The 15847-nt window shown below is 39.1% G+C and overlaps 3 protein-coding genes across 3 annotated transcripts in view; all 3 read left to right on the top strand.

Annotated features, from left to right (window-relative positions):
* LOC111566724 (potassium voltage-gated channel subfamily H member 4-like) overlaps window positions 1-4613 on the top strand; it is a 45566-nt gene extending 40953 nt beyond the window's left edge. The window contains exons 14-16 of the mRNA XM_023267474.3: window positions 719-810; window positions 1486-1562; window positions 2536-4613. Coding sequence (XP_023123242.1) covers window positions 719-810; window positions 1486-1562; window positions 2536-3573 — 1207 coding nt within the window. The 3' untranslated portion in view covers window positions 3574-4613. The remainder of the gene's footprint in view (window positions 1-718; window positions 811-1485; window positions 1563-2535) is intronic.
* An 874-nt stretch (window positions 4614-5487) lies between these two features.
* LOC111566738 (CD59 glycoprotein-like) lies at window positions 5488-6986 on the top strand. The gene is made up of 4 exons (XM_023267493.3): window positions 5488-5645; window positions 5753-5835; window positions 6085-6195; window positions 6314-6986. The coding sequence occupies exons 2-4, from the start codon at window positions 5787-5789 to the stop codon at window positions 6421-6423; spliced, it is 270 nt and encodes an 89-aa protein (XP_023123261.1). The 5' UTR covers window positions 5488-5645; window positions 5753-5786; the 3' UTR covers window positions 6424-6986.
* Window positions 6987-7841: 855 nt separating this feature from the next.
* On the top strand, window positions 7842-15319 carry LOC111566728 (ras-related protein Rab-5C-like). Its single transcript, XM_023267481.3, has 6 exons — window positions 7842-7999; window positions 9972-10311; window positions 11678-11829; window positions 12204-12326; window positions 12442-12535; window positions 13915-15319. The coding sequence occupies exons 2-6, from the start codon at window positions 10143-10145 to the stop codon at window positions 14043-14045; spliced, it is 669 nt and encodes a 222-aa protein (XP_023123249.1). The 5' UTR covers window positions 7842-7999; window positions 9972-10142; the 3' UTR covers window positions 14046-15319.
* The last annotated feature ends 528 nt before the right edge of the window (window positions 15320-15847 follow it).

Genomic DNA, 15847 nt, shown 5'->3' with positions numbered 1-15847 from the left:
TATATTTTTTCCACATTTTCAAACTTTAAACGGGGTCAATTTTGACCCGCAGGACGACACGAGGGTTAATGTGATGTAATTTAGTGCACTTAAGTATGTTACATTAATGAAGCTGTCTAAATCGTGACTCTTCTCTTAGTGTATTTTGATTCAGTTTGGTGATACGTGACATTAGCAGCATCATGGAAGCAGTTGTTTCACCCATGAGGGTAAAAATTAATTCATTCTAAAATCTCTTAATTGTGCCCCCTTAAAAAAATAATTTTTTCACAGATTTTATCTCACTGGATTTTGTAGAAAACATTATGTCCATATATTCACCTTAATCAGCATAACCTGAGTATCTGAATAAGGTGCTGCCATGACGGACTCCTGCATGATGTACTTAATGTAAATGGAGGGTATTTGCATTGCATATTTCAGCAGATGCCGCTGCATTTCATTAGCAGAGCACCTTATCCTCATGCCCCAGCCATCTGTATTCATAATGTATCCCTAAGTCATCGAGTAAGTTCTAGATATGGGTAAGTGCTGGTTCACGGAGCTCAAGTGTCCTCCCCTCCAGACTGGGTTCTTCTCTTCATGCTCAAACCCACATGGGCCTCTGCCAGCAGCAGCTCTCATGGCACATTCCTGGGTCGTCTGCTGGCTCCAGTGATAATTGAAAAAGCTCTACTGTTACATTAACTCCAGTTTCCCTCCCTCCCTCTCCTGCCAGGGTTGTAGATGGCATCGAAGACAATGGGCACACGTTCCATTTCAACGTGGAGCACAGCGGGCCCAACGCCAGCGCAGGCGGCAGCACCCAAGGTAAGTCAAACCGCCTCCAGCTGCGAGGGTCGCCCCGGTGCCAGATGGCTGGAGGTAAACTCAAGAGTTCAAACGGTGGATATCACAACGCAGGCCTGCCTCCTTCTGGGGAAATATGAGAGCGCAGCAGAATGAAATGACATCCAGGTGTCCGGAGAGTCAGAGAACATGTTAAAGGACAACGGAGGTCAGAGCAGGGCTTCGACCACCTGACCTGAGATTTTACTTCTAGTCAGACTGTCAGGTTCAGTTCAGTTGAGGCTGAGCTAATTTCATTTACTACATTAAATGTTTCAGCAAGTAATCTAAAATAAAGCTTCTTCTGATTGCTTTGGGGGTTTTTTGACACCTTTAAGCAGTTAGCTTGATAGTTCTTTTATTTTCTATAGCATAAAACGTGGATATTTGTAAAGATATTTGTGAAATTTTAGATTGATTAGCATAGACAAAATTCTAGATAATAATAATAATTGGTAGTGCTGTTGCATTAGATTGTATTATACTCAGAATGATACATTGCATATTGCAGTGTAGTAGATCAACAACCTAAACTTTAATGTTACCATCTCAGTTAACACTTTTTGTTAACAATGTCTCCAAATCATGGCATGAATATCCCAAGTTCGTCTGCTACTAAGTCAGCTCTTTTATTTTTCTCCTTCCTCATTTCTCCAGACTCCACACAGGCTAATGCCACTCTGCTGCTGGAGACGGAGGAGGTCAGGCAGAGCATCAGTCAACTCAACCTGAAGGTCAGATGCAGCCACTTAACCCAAATTAAAATTGATGGGACTAAAAATAACGTAACCTTGATTTTAAAACTTACACAAATGGAAATGAATTTTGCTCTGCATCCTTGTTATTACACCTTATGTCTTTGTATTTAAAGACTTGACTAAATGTGGAACACAGGAAGCTTTAATAAATAAATGAAAATACAACTTGTAGGTGATATGTCAACACTGACATCTGCGTTGCAAATAACGGTTTCTGTCAAAGTTACTTTTCTGGCGTCGAATATCAGCCTTGTTGGTATATTTGACGTGAGAACATGCAGTCAGATTAAGCTGACTCAATTTCTGCCTCTATCTGAGCCTCTCCCTGCACTCTTAATCTGAATGTAAATAGCGTGAAAGCAGGTGCTGCGAGAGGATCCAGATGGGCCCAGGTAGGTGCTGTCTGAAGTCAATATTAATTAATCAGCAGGGCACTTCTGCAATGCAGTGGATAGTCAGGGAGTGCTGACTCTGCAATATGAAAAAACAAAAGCTATTTGACAACAATACAGCTGTACTTGTGGCCCTTCTGGCCCCTTTTCCTTGTTTCACTGCCTTGTTCACGGTTTCTGCCTATTTTCTTCCCTCTTTGTGTCAGTTACATTGGCCTGTGTCCGTTGGGATTTAGCTCCTGCGCAAGAGGCCTCTTCTTCCAAGACTCTAAATCATTTTTCAGTGTTTGGTTCTCTTTTGGGAGGTCATCAGAAAATTATATCTGGTCATGAGACCAAGATTAAACCTTCAAAATAGAAGCTTATTGATTTGTCGCTCTTCTGGGGACCTAAGTGAATAGAACTGTTTTTTGGGGGGTTTTTTTGGTTCTTCAGTGTCGTCTCTTCATAGCTCACCATGTTTGCTCAGTGTGAGGACAAAAAAAAATGCAAGGTAAGATAGAATCTGTTCCAAGTCTTCTCATGTCGTGACTAAACTGTTTGCGCTCTCTTCACAGATGGGCGCATTAAACCAGGAAGTGTCTGAGCTTACCAAGGGCCTGCACCACATGCTGCATCTCCTCCAGGCTCATGTGTCTGTACATCACTACCAAGCCTCATTCCCCTCCTATCCTTATGCTGTGCAAATGGTGTCCAGCACTCACACAGCCTCCAACACTGGCCTGCCTTTCAACTCGTCCTACCACCTCCACAACGACCCTGGGAGCCACCAAGGCCACAGCCACCAAAATGCCCCAGCTGCTGGCCAGTGGAGCTACAGTGGAACTGCTGAAACCCAAACAGAGGTCCACCACCGGCCTCAATCCTCCAGTCCGCCAGCAAACTCCTGTCCACCGCTCTCTCTAAACTCTGCACCAAAGTTAAGTCACAGCTCTGAGAGCACAACCACACATCTGTGGACCAGCCCGTCTCTTCTCAACATCAGTCCAGGATTCCAGGGTGGAAGTTCAGGCCTCACACGTCCTGCTGGGCATGAAGACTCAGAAAACAGACCTCTCAGTGCTAGTCCCACCACCATCAGCCAGTCCCAGCCCACTCTGTGCCTGCAGCCTTGCAGTGATAATGATGAATTCTCTTGCCTTTTGTCCAGTGCCCCTACAGGTTCATCTACACACAGCCTGCTGGACCCTTCACTCACTTCTTACCCCCATCTCAACCTTCCACAAGCCTCAAATGAGGCCATTTGTGTTCTGATGTCCACCTCGACGTCTCATAATCTGATCCAGGACACCTCTCTTTTCCAAATTGAGGACTCACACCCATCTACCTACCCCATCTCTGTCTCTCCACCCATATTACCCTGCCAGCCTTCTGCCTCTTCTCTGGATTCAGGTTCACCACGATCGGATGTTCTTGAGGCCCACCTCCCACTGGGCGACCCGTCTGCCATAGAACACACCAGTTTGGAGTGCCTGCTGGGGAACGGAGGCTCCATGGAGAGCCGGGACAGTGAAAGCGCATCGTCTCGACGCTCCAGCATTGGTGTCCAAACTCAGAGCACAGAGCAGTCGTGGTGTCTGGACCTCACAGATTGAAGTGTTTCAGGGGAAAAAGCAGCACTGGATGAGTAACTCAAACTACTGACACGCAACTTCTTACAGTGTTACAGGAGACTCTGCTAGAGATTGTCAGTGTGCTCTGTTTCCCCTTTTTAAATTCTGGGCTCTCTTCTTTGTCAAACTCCAACTAATTTACACCATTTCTATGCAAAAGCATGTCATTTGTGCATTATCTTGGCTTAACTGAAGTGTGTCTTTAAAAAAAAAAAAAATCCTCCACAGCAGTGGGTTCCAGTATATAATGTATATTTTTTTTCAACATCCTCAGAGCAATTTGCAGTTGATAATACCTGTTACCTCCTTGCATGGTAAAGTTGTTTATTCTTTTTCCTAAGGAAAAGGTTTCCAAATTAATGTGTAAGCATTCTACATGACAACCTGTTGATTGTGTACGCAGATACTGTATTTATATGGCAGACAGGTTGGAGTGGTCGGATGTTTTATTATATAGAGGAATAAAAACGGCACATGCTTCACTTTGCATGTAGGGAATGGAATATGTGCATCACACAGCATCGATTGTTTGTTGTTATTCATTGAATGTTTTTCTCAGTTTAGCATTTTTTATTTGTGAATTCATAATTTTTGGACTTTCCAAACTCCACCAAGCAGTACACACAACATAACTTAAGACTATAGTTATAATTCCATTGAACATCTCCTTTTTATGTTGTCCTAAAGACATTTTAGAAAACTTACCTAGTTTTCCTCATCAAGGCATCAAATATATTACTGTTAAATAATCTTAACTGCTCTCTCCTCAACAAAAAAATTCTCAAGCATCTACTATAAACACCTCATAGCTGCTTATAAAATTAAACAAATAAATAAAGGTATTTAGCTAAAAAAAAAAAAAGAGGCTCCCATGAAATATTAAAATCTGTTATTAATTCACAAATGAATGCCTCTGAGGAAAAACATGAACTCACGATACTCGTACGATATTCAGAGTATTCAGGAACTTTATTCTTTTTGAATGATTTCTCCTTGGCTGACAAAATAAATGCAGAAAACATTTTACTGTGTCTTTTACTCTTTTGTCACACAATTTACATGTTTAATTTATTATTTATATTTCAATAATGTCAGAATAAGTAGCATATGCAAGACTGGTTGGTTGCAGTAAAACGTCTCTCGTCAGTCAGAAAAGCAGCTTAAATATCTTCATTTTTGGAAAGAACATTTGGTAAATCTAGTTGTGGAGTAACTGCTTTGGACAAACTCTGATTTAAGCTCAGGAACAAATACAGATGCCCGGATATTTGTGTCCGCGTCAGGAAAACTAGACAGAAGATGGGATATTTTTCACTGAGAAAATGCTCTAAATGCTGCTGTGATTCTCAATCCAATTATATTGGAGAATTAACAGTATCTTTCATGTTTCAGTCAGAGTGAAGCTGCACATAAATACCATCATTCCTGAATGACAAAGCAGAAAATAAAGCTTCATATCCACGTTTTCAGACAAATTCAATTCAAGCTTTCTATCAGGGCTTCAGCATAAACTTCACAAGTGATTCATGTTTGTTCCTTGTAGATTGCTCCAGTTTCAGCAGCCTCTTACACTGATGTTGTGACATGAATTTTAAAGGGAACACTGGTAGAAAACAACAAGAAAAGAGGACATTTGATTATTGCATCATATTTAAATATTGACATTATTATGTAGTAAGAGTGGATTTGAAGCGCTGTTTGTGTGATTGTGGTGTTACAATCTGCTATGTTTCCCGTAAAGCAGTGCTGATAAGAATGTGTGTCTTGGCATCCATGTCCGGCCTTGAAAAGTCACTCAGTGAGGAAAACCCAGAGGACGAATTTCAGAGTTAATAATATACTGAATATCCAACAGCAATGTAACAATTTCGCAACAAAGATGGGATAAAAAGGAGGCCACAGTATCAACACACCAGTAGCACAACTCATCAGCTGGGATATTATCATCTCAGACTTAATGAAATACTGGATTTGCATCAATTGCGCAACAAGACCAGATATAAAGGAGGCTGGGATCTGACTGGCACACATCACACAGCAGGATCACTGTCCAGGTGGGATATGTTTACAGTTTTTAAATATGTGGAAGCTCACAAAAGAGCTTTTGGAACAAATGCAGAATTTAATCTTCTTATATTTCGCCACCTTTCTTTCCCCACAGGAACTGGTGAAGAGAGAAGAAGAATTGTGAAAAGATGAAGACTGTTATTGTTGCTCTTCTGGTTTTGGTGGTTGTCAGTCAGAGTGAGTTAACCTGCAATCCTGCAGTCAGTTTTATAACATATATGCTTGTGTATTTAATATTTGTCCACAAAGCAAGCCAGGTTTGGAGGACTTTTGTAAAAGAACATGTTGTTTTCGTTGAATATTGTTTGATGTTTTTTTTTTTTTTTTTTTTTTTTTTTTTTAGATTTAAACGTTGATATGTGGCAGTTAAAGCTGAACGTTAGTTTGCATACAAGGGTTGAAACCAAATTTCTCTTCCTCTTCTAGGTGAAGCTTTGAGATGTTACTGTGGAGGGCTGACGCGGTGTTCAAGCTCTACACAGACGTGCTCTGGTAATGCCAATGCCTGCGCCAGTGTCGTCATGACGTTAGGATCTAGTAAGTGCACACCTGCCTTCAGTGAATTTCTTAGCTAAAAATAAAAAAAAAAGTTACTTGGACTAGTTCAGATTAATTTCTTTTAATTTCTTTAAATGTCTTTTCTGTTCTTCCACAGATGTGAATCGCTTCCAGAGTTGCTACAACTACGACGACTGCATGAGGCTGAAACAGCTTCCTCAGGCTGTGTATGTCAATTGCTGCATGACTGATCTGTGCAACAGATAATTTGATATCATGCAACCAAATCTTCACAGTCAACTATGCTTTGCTCATGTTTGCACTGTCACAGTAAAGACAAGTTAGTTACAATTTCAGTCCACTGTTGGTTTTGTCTCAAAAACAACCCACACTACCAGTCAAAAGTTTGGACACACCTTCTCATTGGATGGTTTGTATTTAATTATTTGATACATTATAGATTAATACTGAAGACATCAAAACTAGGAAATAATACATATGGAATTATGTTGTAAATAAAAAAGTGTTAATCTTCAGTATTAATCTGCAATGTAGAAAATAATACAAATATATAAAAGCCATTGAATGAGAAGATGTGTCCAAACTTTTGACTGGTAGTGTACATTTAATAGCTGGTTTGATTGTACTTATCATTGCTTGTTTTTACAAACAAGTGCATCATAAAGAAAACTTTTATTATGGACAACAAAACAAAGACAAGTTTTAGCAGAAGACACATCAAGTGTTGAAACTTAGACTTGACAGATATATTCACATTGAAAGTCTTTTATTTTAACCAAATAAATTGCTTTCCTTATTCAAAATACAAACTTTTGTTGTTTGGCTGATTGTATAAATAATATGTGTGTAAACAGTCCAAAAACATTCATCAAAGTTACTTTTGGTTTAATCTGCTGAGTTTTCCACTTTATTGCCCCATTGCACCACCATGTGGCAGAAACATGCTAGAATGTCTATCGACTAAAACAAAGTGACCAACATTTTAAGAACTTCACCTCTGCAAAAACATACATAATAACATCCAAGTAACAAATAAAAACAAACAAACAAACAAACATAAGAGATATAACAGTACAGTATTACAATAGTAAAATCAGTTATAGAAAAACGGGCATCTTGTTGGTGTGCACAATTACTTGATCACAAAAAGCATTCACTGTCATGCAAAGCTAATCACTAGAAATGTAAAGCATTTAAAAAAAAAAAAAAAGTAGTTTCTCAAAAGCTGAAAATGTTCTAGCAATGTCCCAAATGTTTGCACTGACCATATATGTTACTGACATGTAGACTTTATTTTTTCAGAATATTGACACACAAGTATGTTATTCCAGTAATTTTTCCAGCCTGAAAAATTTGAATATGATCTTAACATATTAAACACCAGGAATTACATTTTAATGTGGCAAAAAAATCATAACTGGGGTTCAAAAAAAACGGTCTGCTCGAATTTAAACATTTTCATATTTATGAAAATACATATTGTTGCAAAATATTATTGTAATGCTGATTAATCTTTCTCAAAAACTCGTTGTAAGTGTGTATATATTGATTATTTTTTTTCTTAAAATAAATCATTTTTTTTATCAGAAGGCCGTGACCTGGCTCCTTCTTACGTCTTGCTGTCCTCCCATTTAATTGGCTGTGGCTTTGTATCACATGACTGATGGATCCAGGAAGTGTTTTGGTTACACAAGGCGGAAGCGTCTGGTTTGCTGAAGCTGAATGTGTTTTTGGGGGAAAAGCACAAAACGTCCTTAACGAGGAACAACACCGCTACAAGTCCCTGGTCACAGGACGGAGTGAACATTGTTCTTCGTTGTTGGTAAGAACGCCGTCACGTTCTTTGTTTCCTAGTATTGTTTTGTATTAGCCGACGTTAGCATTGCTAGCTCATCTCATCGTTATCACAGGCGAGCGTTAGCCTCGGAGCTAACTCCCTGCTGCTGTTGTTTTTGTCCGTTTAGACGGTACAAGTTAACAACAGCAGTTTTAGTCGGTGTGGTAATCGGCTTGGGTGGAGTTTGTCGTGTTTTCAATTCGAATAAATATCACCACTTTGTTGATAAAGTTGTGATGTTGACGCCGGGAAGATGACAGTTTAAAGCTGAGGAGACAAACATTGAACAGTCAGTTTAATCCGTCAGTTGAGTGAGGTGTTGCAAAATCTTTGGTTTCTCAGCTAAATTCTAATTATCATGACGATGCTGGATGCATGCTTTTGAGTGGCATGCTGAGCTGTTTGAGTTTTTTACATGATCACCTAACCCTACATGAACACCTTATTTCTTTTAAATGTTTAAGAATTGTGAGCAAGATGTTTTAAAGTGTACTTGTGCACTCGGAAAAATAAGCCACTCATTACCACACATTCTGATCCCAATATAATTTGCAGTAACACTGGCCACCATATCAGAGAGGCAGGTTTATTAGTCTAACTCAAACAAGGATTAATACACCAGGTAGTAAAATGAGCGACAAGTAGACTAGCTGGTCTACTTGACATTCTGACATAAAATGCATTATGAAATTAAAGTGTTCCTGGTAAAAGATGCAGCAACAAAAATATCTACAACCAAATAAAGATGAACACGGATGCACAGTATATTATTTCAGCATCGAGGACATAATGTGCAATAGTCACGACACAGGGAGTGCATTTTGAAGAAAGAACAATTACGATGAAAGCGATGGTGCTAAAACGTTTTTTGCTGCTTAATATTAAAAGAAAATCCATACGGGTCTCATTTTCCATGACTAATCTACAAGAGAAGTGTGTCTGATGAAACACAATGTACTGTGATTTAAGGGTTCTTGGATACACCAGTTTCTTTTTAACTTTTATTTGGAAGGCACAGGGTTTGTTGACATGGAGCCTCCACATGTGCAAAGCAAAATGAGTGAGGAATAGGAGAAGAACACTGAAAAATGTTAATTGGTTACAAAAAGAAACATTTCGGCTACATTGACCAAAAGTAGACACTTTGTCGACAACATCTTGGAGTTATTGTCACTGCATGGGACAACACAACTAAACTGTCTGACAATTAAAATCAGCACCACTAAGCTCTGTATGATGAGTGCAAAGCCAGGTCTGAATGCCATGCACAGCACCATATGAGAAAGGTGCCATTATCAGATTTTTTAAAAATATTTTTTTAGCACTAATACAGATTTACTTGGTTACTTGATCAGTCTACTTATTTTAGAATTATAATTCTTTCCAAACGGAATTACCTGGAAAAACAAAATTCATATCACTATATATATATGTGTGTGTGTATAAAACACAATATCACAATGTCAGTTTTATTATTGTGCTGCCCCACTGCCCTGCCTAGTGATTAATATGAAAATTATTGGCTGAATGGACAGGTTAATCATTTTTATATCCCCTAGAGCCCAAGGGTGCTTCTTCAAATTCCTTGCTTTATCTGATCTAGCAAGATTAGTAATTAGTTAACATTTTGCCTCACTTGTACATGTGGTTTGTTCAGTTTATTGACATGTTGATATCTTTATTTCATATTGTATAATCTATTTGTTTAATATTTAACTATTTAGGGCTCCATAAAGTACTTAGATGTGTCTGAATACACTAGAGATAACAGTTGTTGCCCTGAAAACAAAACAAATGAAAAGTTGATTAATTGATCAATCAAGTGATATGAAATTTATGTAATCCACTTTTGGTTGATGTTTTTCCAAAGAAGAATGCCAAAAATGTGCTGTTACAGCCTCTGAAATGTAAAGATTTTACTGCATGTCTTTGTTTCCATGCTTCTTCTTTTTCCCAGGTAACCGGGGTCAGTCCTCTGCTGTTTGCCCCATCTGGTTTTTGACACCAGGAGTTTGATCTGTCACCTCACTTACTGTCAGTGCCTCTGTTTCCAAGATCTTCTCCCATCTTTACACCTCGCCGACCAGTAGTTTCGGACCATCTCATCCATAACAGTCTCTGTCTGTCAATGGCTGGGCGTGGTGGAGGAGCAAACAGGCCTAATGGTGCCGCAGCAGCAAATAAAATCTGCCAGTTCAAACTGGTGCTGCTGGGGGAGTCGGCAGTGGGCAAGTCCAGCTTAGTGCTGCGATTTGTCAAAGGCCAGTTTCATGAATTTCAGGAGAGTACCATTGGAGGTAAGAGAAACATGTTTCTAGACTTCTGAAACAGTGAATTTTGTGTTAAAGCTTTGTGTGTCTTTGTGGGTAGATTATGTTGCTAGGTTCATGTAGGGGATGAATATTGTTCGTATTTTATTAATACTTGTCCTGATATAACAACATAATGGTACTTTTCTGTTAACCTACTTTAAGGATAATGAATATGTCTTTCATATTTATATTATCTGAATCAACCAGAGTTTCACCAGAGATTGACGGGACAGCCTATGCTGGTTTAGGGTGTTTGAAGACTGTTGATAAATGTTACATAAAGCTGTGATACCCACCCTAGCATACATTGCCGAATACATTGATAAATGATAACCAATACATTTCCAGTTTTAATACTGAATTGGATTTTGCATACGGAAGTTATCTGAACTTTCAGGCCCTCTTACTAGCTTTTGTTACGTTTTAAACCACATTTGGATCATTGATTTCTCCTAATATTATTGAAGAGCAGTATCCTAATCGAAGGATAAAGATAAAGGTGTCCCAACATTCGATTATAAATGGAAGAATTTTGGTACTACAGATCATTTTGTACAAATTGCAGTAAAAATCAGGTCGTCAGAAAGTCATGCGTTCCATACACTGGATGTTTGTGAGTATTGCTGCTCATTGGTCGATAGTAGGAGGTTCCTCACGGAGCCATCGCCTTGTTACAGCCTTTTTACTCGCTGCCATAGAGATTTTTAGGAGATATCGGTCACCTTTAGGTAAGCTTGGGTCCAAATTAAAAGACATGCAAGTGAATTCAGTATCGTAACACAGGACTTCTCTGATGGCACCATGAACGCTGTCCCAGAAGGGTTTATGAATAGAGCATCCCCAGAATATGTGTGTATGGTCTGCCTCACAATAACCACATCCTCTCCAGCGTTTAGATTGTGTCCCAATCTGTTTGGACTTTTGTTTTGGAGTTCTAAAATACCTGCTGCAATTTTTCCAAGAGAAATCCCTCCATGTATGTGAAGCAGTAGTTGTGATTTGTGTGTTAATTATGTTTGTGGGCTCTTGAGGTTCAAGTCACTTGTTGGGGCCTTGAGCAAGGCCATTTAAACTTTTTCTGCTCCAGGCTTGCTCTGCTATGTCTGACCCTGTGCTCTGGCCCCATGTGAAAAGGGGAAATTTTACTATCCTATCTATCACTCAGCTAGCTATCTGTCACATTCATTCCAGCTTATTTTTTTGCACATTGATCAGCCTCACTGAAAGTTACAGATTTAATTGTTTTGTAATGTTGAGAATGACATGAAACTTGTCAGAACGAATCTGAACTGATACTGAAAACATTACCCGGATCTTCATCCGCTTACATACTTTGTTCTTCCCTCTTCAGCTGCCTTCCTCACTCAGACTGTCTGCCTGGATGACACCACTGTGAAGTTTGAGATCTGGGACACAGCAGGTCAGGAGCGCTACCACAGCCTGGCTCCGATGTACTACAGAGGTGCTCAGGCTGCCATCGTGGTCTACGACATCACCAACACAGTAGGTGTCACGTGTAGAGCAACAGAATTATGAAGGGTGGTTGTTTCAGAGGTAGCTACTGTTGTTATTTTTACTTTAATGTTTTTTCTGACTCTTAGTATCAAATAATCGAAGGTCTTCTTGAGTTTTATCAGTGTGTTATGTGCTGGTTATTACTTAAGGATTCAAAACACTCACGAGTCTCGGTTCTGCGTTTAAAAATTCATTGCATCTCGTCTAAAATTAGACCTGTTTAGGTGTTCAGACTTGTGGGTGTTTTGAGGTCAAGTCATGGACGTACTGCAAAGTGAAAATTTTCCACCGAAGTTGAAAATAGCTGTAGTCATAATAACTCTCTGTGTGAAGGATACTAATCAAGTTTGCTGCTTTATCAGGACACTTTTGTACGTGCAAAAAACTGGGTGAAGGAGCTTCAAAGACAAGCCAGTCCCAACATAGTGATCGCGCTGGCTGGGAACAAGGCAGATATCGCAAACAAGAGAGCTGTAGATCTTCAGGTAAGAAGATGCAGAAATACGGTTCAGTGTGACAGTACCTTTCTTGAGTTTATTTGATCATGAAACGACAACAAACTGCAGCAGATTATCTTCTGTATCCAAATGATATTTTCAGGAGGCACAAACATATGCTGATGACAACAGTCTACTTTTTATGGAGACCTCAGCCAAGACTGCCATGAATGTCAATGAAATTTTCATGGCTATTGGTAAGTATCACGTGGGAGCAAATCTCCCTCCAAACACAGATGCATTCTGGTAACACCTCAGTTTGCTGCTGCTCCCATTTCTGCAGTGAAAAACATTGTAGACAGATTTTAGTGGATTGAAATTGCCATCACTTTCCTGACCTAAAGGCTAGTTAGTGAAAAAATACCCAATTTCTACAGACAAATTAGTTATCTTGTGCTCTTGAATTAATACAGTTACCATAAAAAACTGTAAATAGTGTTTCAAAAATTAGTATTTTAACAGGAAAAAAATATCTACATCTCTGTTCAGAATAAAGCAAAACTACTTCAAAATCAAACTGGAAATTGGAAAATTGTCCATAGCACAACACCATTCACTGTTAAGAAAGAGAGAAAAAAAATCAGATTGTCTTTAAAACTGTTAGCGTGATGAAGAATTTATATAAATTTAAATACATTAATCTGTAAATGGTAAAACACAGCTGAGCAGGAGCTGCTAAGGTTCTTAGTGTTCCTCACTGAACAGTGGAACAATAATCGGTGACGTCAAGCTAATTTAAGTTGAAAGTTTGTAATTAAATGAAAACTGCATTTGCACAGGGCTAGTGTCAGCTGTTTTCCCCATATCTTTGTTTTCTGCAGGGCATTTGCACAAGAAAAGCAAAGTCTTATTGACATTATCTGCCATATATGTCATCCATCTTTTGAGATTTTGCTCTTTTGATCCCTTTAGTCTTTCCCAACCTGGTCTCCACACTGTGTGCTGACATGAGCCTTCTGAATATACACCCAACATGCTGTCCAATATTTGATTTAGAATTACCAACGCAGCCTCCACAATTATTTAGTGAGAAAAGAGACAGAAGAAAGGTGTGGAGAAAACAACAATCCTTGCAAAAATTCACCACAAATCACCAGGATGCCAATTCCTATAAGGCTAATGTTACCAAAGGACTGCTGTTTGGTCATTTAAGGCAGCATTTTTACTTTAGAAATTACAGAAATGGCAGATTTGTACAGGATTAGGATTACAAAAGGCCCCCAGGTAATATCAGTCCCATGCAAATAGTGCTTTTTCTCATTACAACTACTAGACAAGAACTCCGTCTTCATGTAGATTTTTTCCCCTCAGTGTTAGAAGTTGTGAAAAGTGCAACCAAGTGATTAACACCTTTAACAAAAAAAAAAAAAATCATGTCTTCCCTAAAACTCCTTATTAGAGTTTACCTATTACAGTGAGTTGTATATGCTTAAATATGTTCAGAATGGTAACATTTTGTGTGCCAGAAGTATGTGTGTTTTAAACTCTTAACTATCCTGTCGCAGGTGCAATCTGAGTCCTGTACCTGAAGTTTTAACTTTGCTGTTTCTAAATATCTGCGTTCTTGTCCCTGTAGCAAAGAAGCTGCCTAAGAGTGATCCTCAGGGTGGAGCTGGACAAGGAGGACGGACGAGGACAGGAGTGGATCTACAAGAAGCCACCCCTCAGGGCCGCAGCAGCCAGTGCTGCGGCGGCGGCGGCAATTAGCAAGTACAAAACAGTGAACTTAGTGAATGAGCCCTGAACATCATTTTAAGGACATCACGTAGCTAAAACCCAGAGAGGCAGGAGAGGGCAGAGCCACTCGCCACTCCTGCACTTAAACTGAGATTACAGATGAGATTATCTGGATCCTCTTTGATTAAAGGAACTTTTTTTTTAAAAGAATCATAAGCTAGAGGGAATTCCCAAGATCCCTCACTACTTCTCTTCTGTCTTTCCCCTCCATGTGTCTGTCTACCTCCCCGTTCATCTTCAGCCTCTGTCTCCGTTGATTGAATACCGTTTTAAATGAACTCTTATGAAGCGTGATGCTGAGGTTGTTTTGCCATTTTCCCTGTTGTTTGAGCGTGCGTGTGTGTATGTTCTGTATGTGTGTATAAACAGCATATATAGATGCACATACACACATTTTGTACTCTTGTCATATCCCTCTAGGTTGATCTTTATAGTCAATACAGATACAAACACCCATCCTCTTATTAATGCAGAACTTGCAAATGGAAAAGCGATGAAGCTTTTTGTCTTATTGGCCCCATTTGTAGCTGGTGTTAACATGTGATGAGGTATCTGGATAATGACATCTGATCCTGGAGCTTTGCCTATTACACCTAGTATACAAATGTATTCTCATTATCGGCCCGTACTCTCAGTATGCAAATAAGTCAGGTGCTAGCTGGTGATTTTGTCATTTAATATGATGTAAGTCAAGGAAGGCGATGCCGCAAATGGACATTATTAATGAATCATTTCTGAGGGAAGACCTGCCAGCAATGTTTCAGCTTGCTGAATGTAGCAGGAATAGGCAGGGAAGGCTTTTTTCTTAAGGATACGGTCAGGCTGTTTTCACTGCATTCACACCTGACTGAGATCTGATCACAGTGAAAGCTTGACCACCTCTAAATATGTCCTGGCTTATCTGATTACACACCAGTCCCACTGTGTTCTGTGTGCATTTACACCTGCATTTCCCCCTGTTCTTCCCTCTCTTAAAGGTATCCAGATACAGATCACATCTTAGTGCCAGGTGTAAAGGGTATTTGTTATTCTCGGATGAGACGCAGTTATAAGAGCCAGTCATAACTTTGCTTATGGAAGCAGGCCGTGATCTGATCTGGCTACACACATCTGAAGATGTTTCCGAACTGTACAACTCATTCATTGTGTATCGCTAACTGTGACACCAGAGAGTTGTTAGCCTTTTTTAAAAAGAGATGTGAAATAACTTGTAAATCTAAAAAGTAATAAATAACACAAGATTACTTTTGTGTTGTTTTGAATTGTACTTTCTGACAGGTTTTTCTTTGCATGTCCAGTCTATTCTGACAGTTACACGCTTTTCTTCTGTACATTGAATTTGAACTTTAAAAGTCTCTAATTTTAGTGAAAACATCATGATTGAAATGGCAATGCTGGATTATTAACCAGTTTATCAGCAAATGTCTCAGTCGGATTTTTGAGCACATTCTGCAATGCAAAGATAGTTATAAAAAAAATATTAGAAATCTAGAATGCTCTGAGAAGAAATGATCAAAATAAAACACTAGATGGCAGCATCACACTTGAATTCAAAGAGACTTGTCACAAATGCATGTAGCTATCAATTCATTTTTGCCAACAGGGAAAAAAAATCAGCTGAAACAGATAAATTATTAGTCATTATTCAATGCATTTTGCAGGTAGAGCTGCTAGTTGAAAAGCTACAATGTTTAAGTGAAGGAAATAAGGAGCTTTTAGCCACAATTTAGTGAATACATTTAGTGCACAGTCAGTGTTTGCATTTGTCTGTA

This window comes from Amphiprion ocellaris, chromosome 18 (genome assembly GCF_022539595.1).
Source record: "Amphiprion ocellaris isolate individual 3 ecotype Okinawa chromosome 18, ASM2253959v1, whole genome shotgun sequence".
Classification (NCBI taxonomy): domain Eukaryota; kingdom Metazoa; phylum Chordata; class Actinopteri; family Pomacentridae; genus Amphiprion; species Amphiprion ocellaris.
The sequence above is the reverse complement of the archived record's forward strand: the minus strand, read 5'-3'. Positions and strand labels throughout refer to the sequence as shown.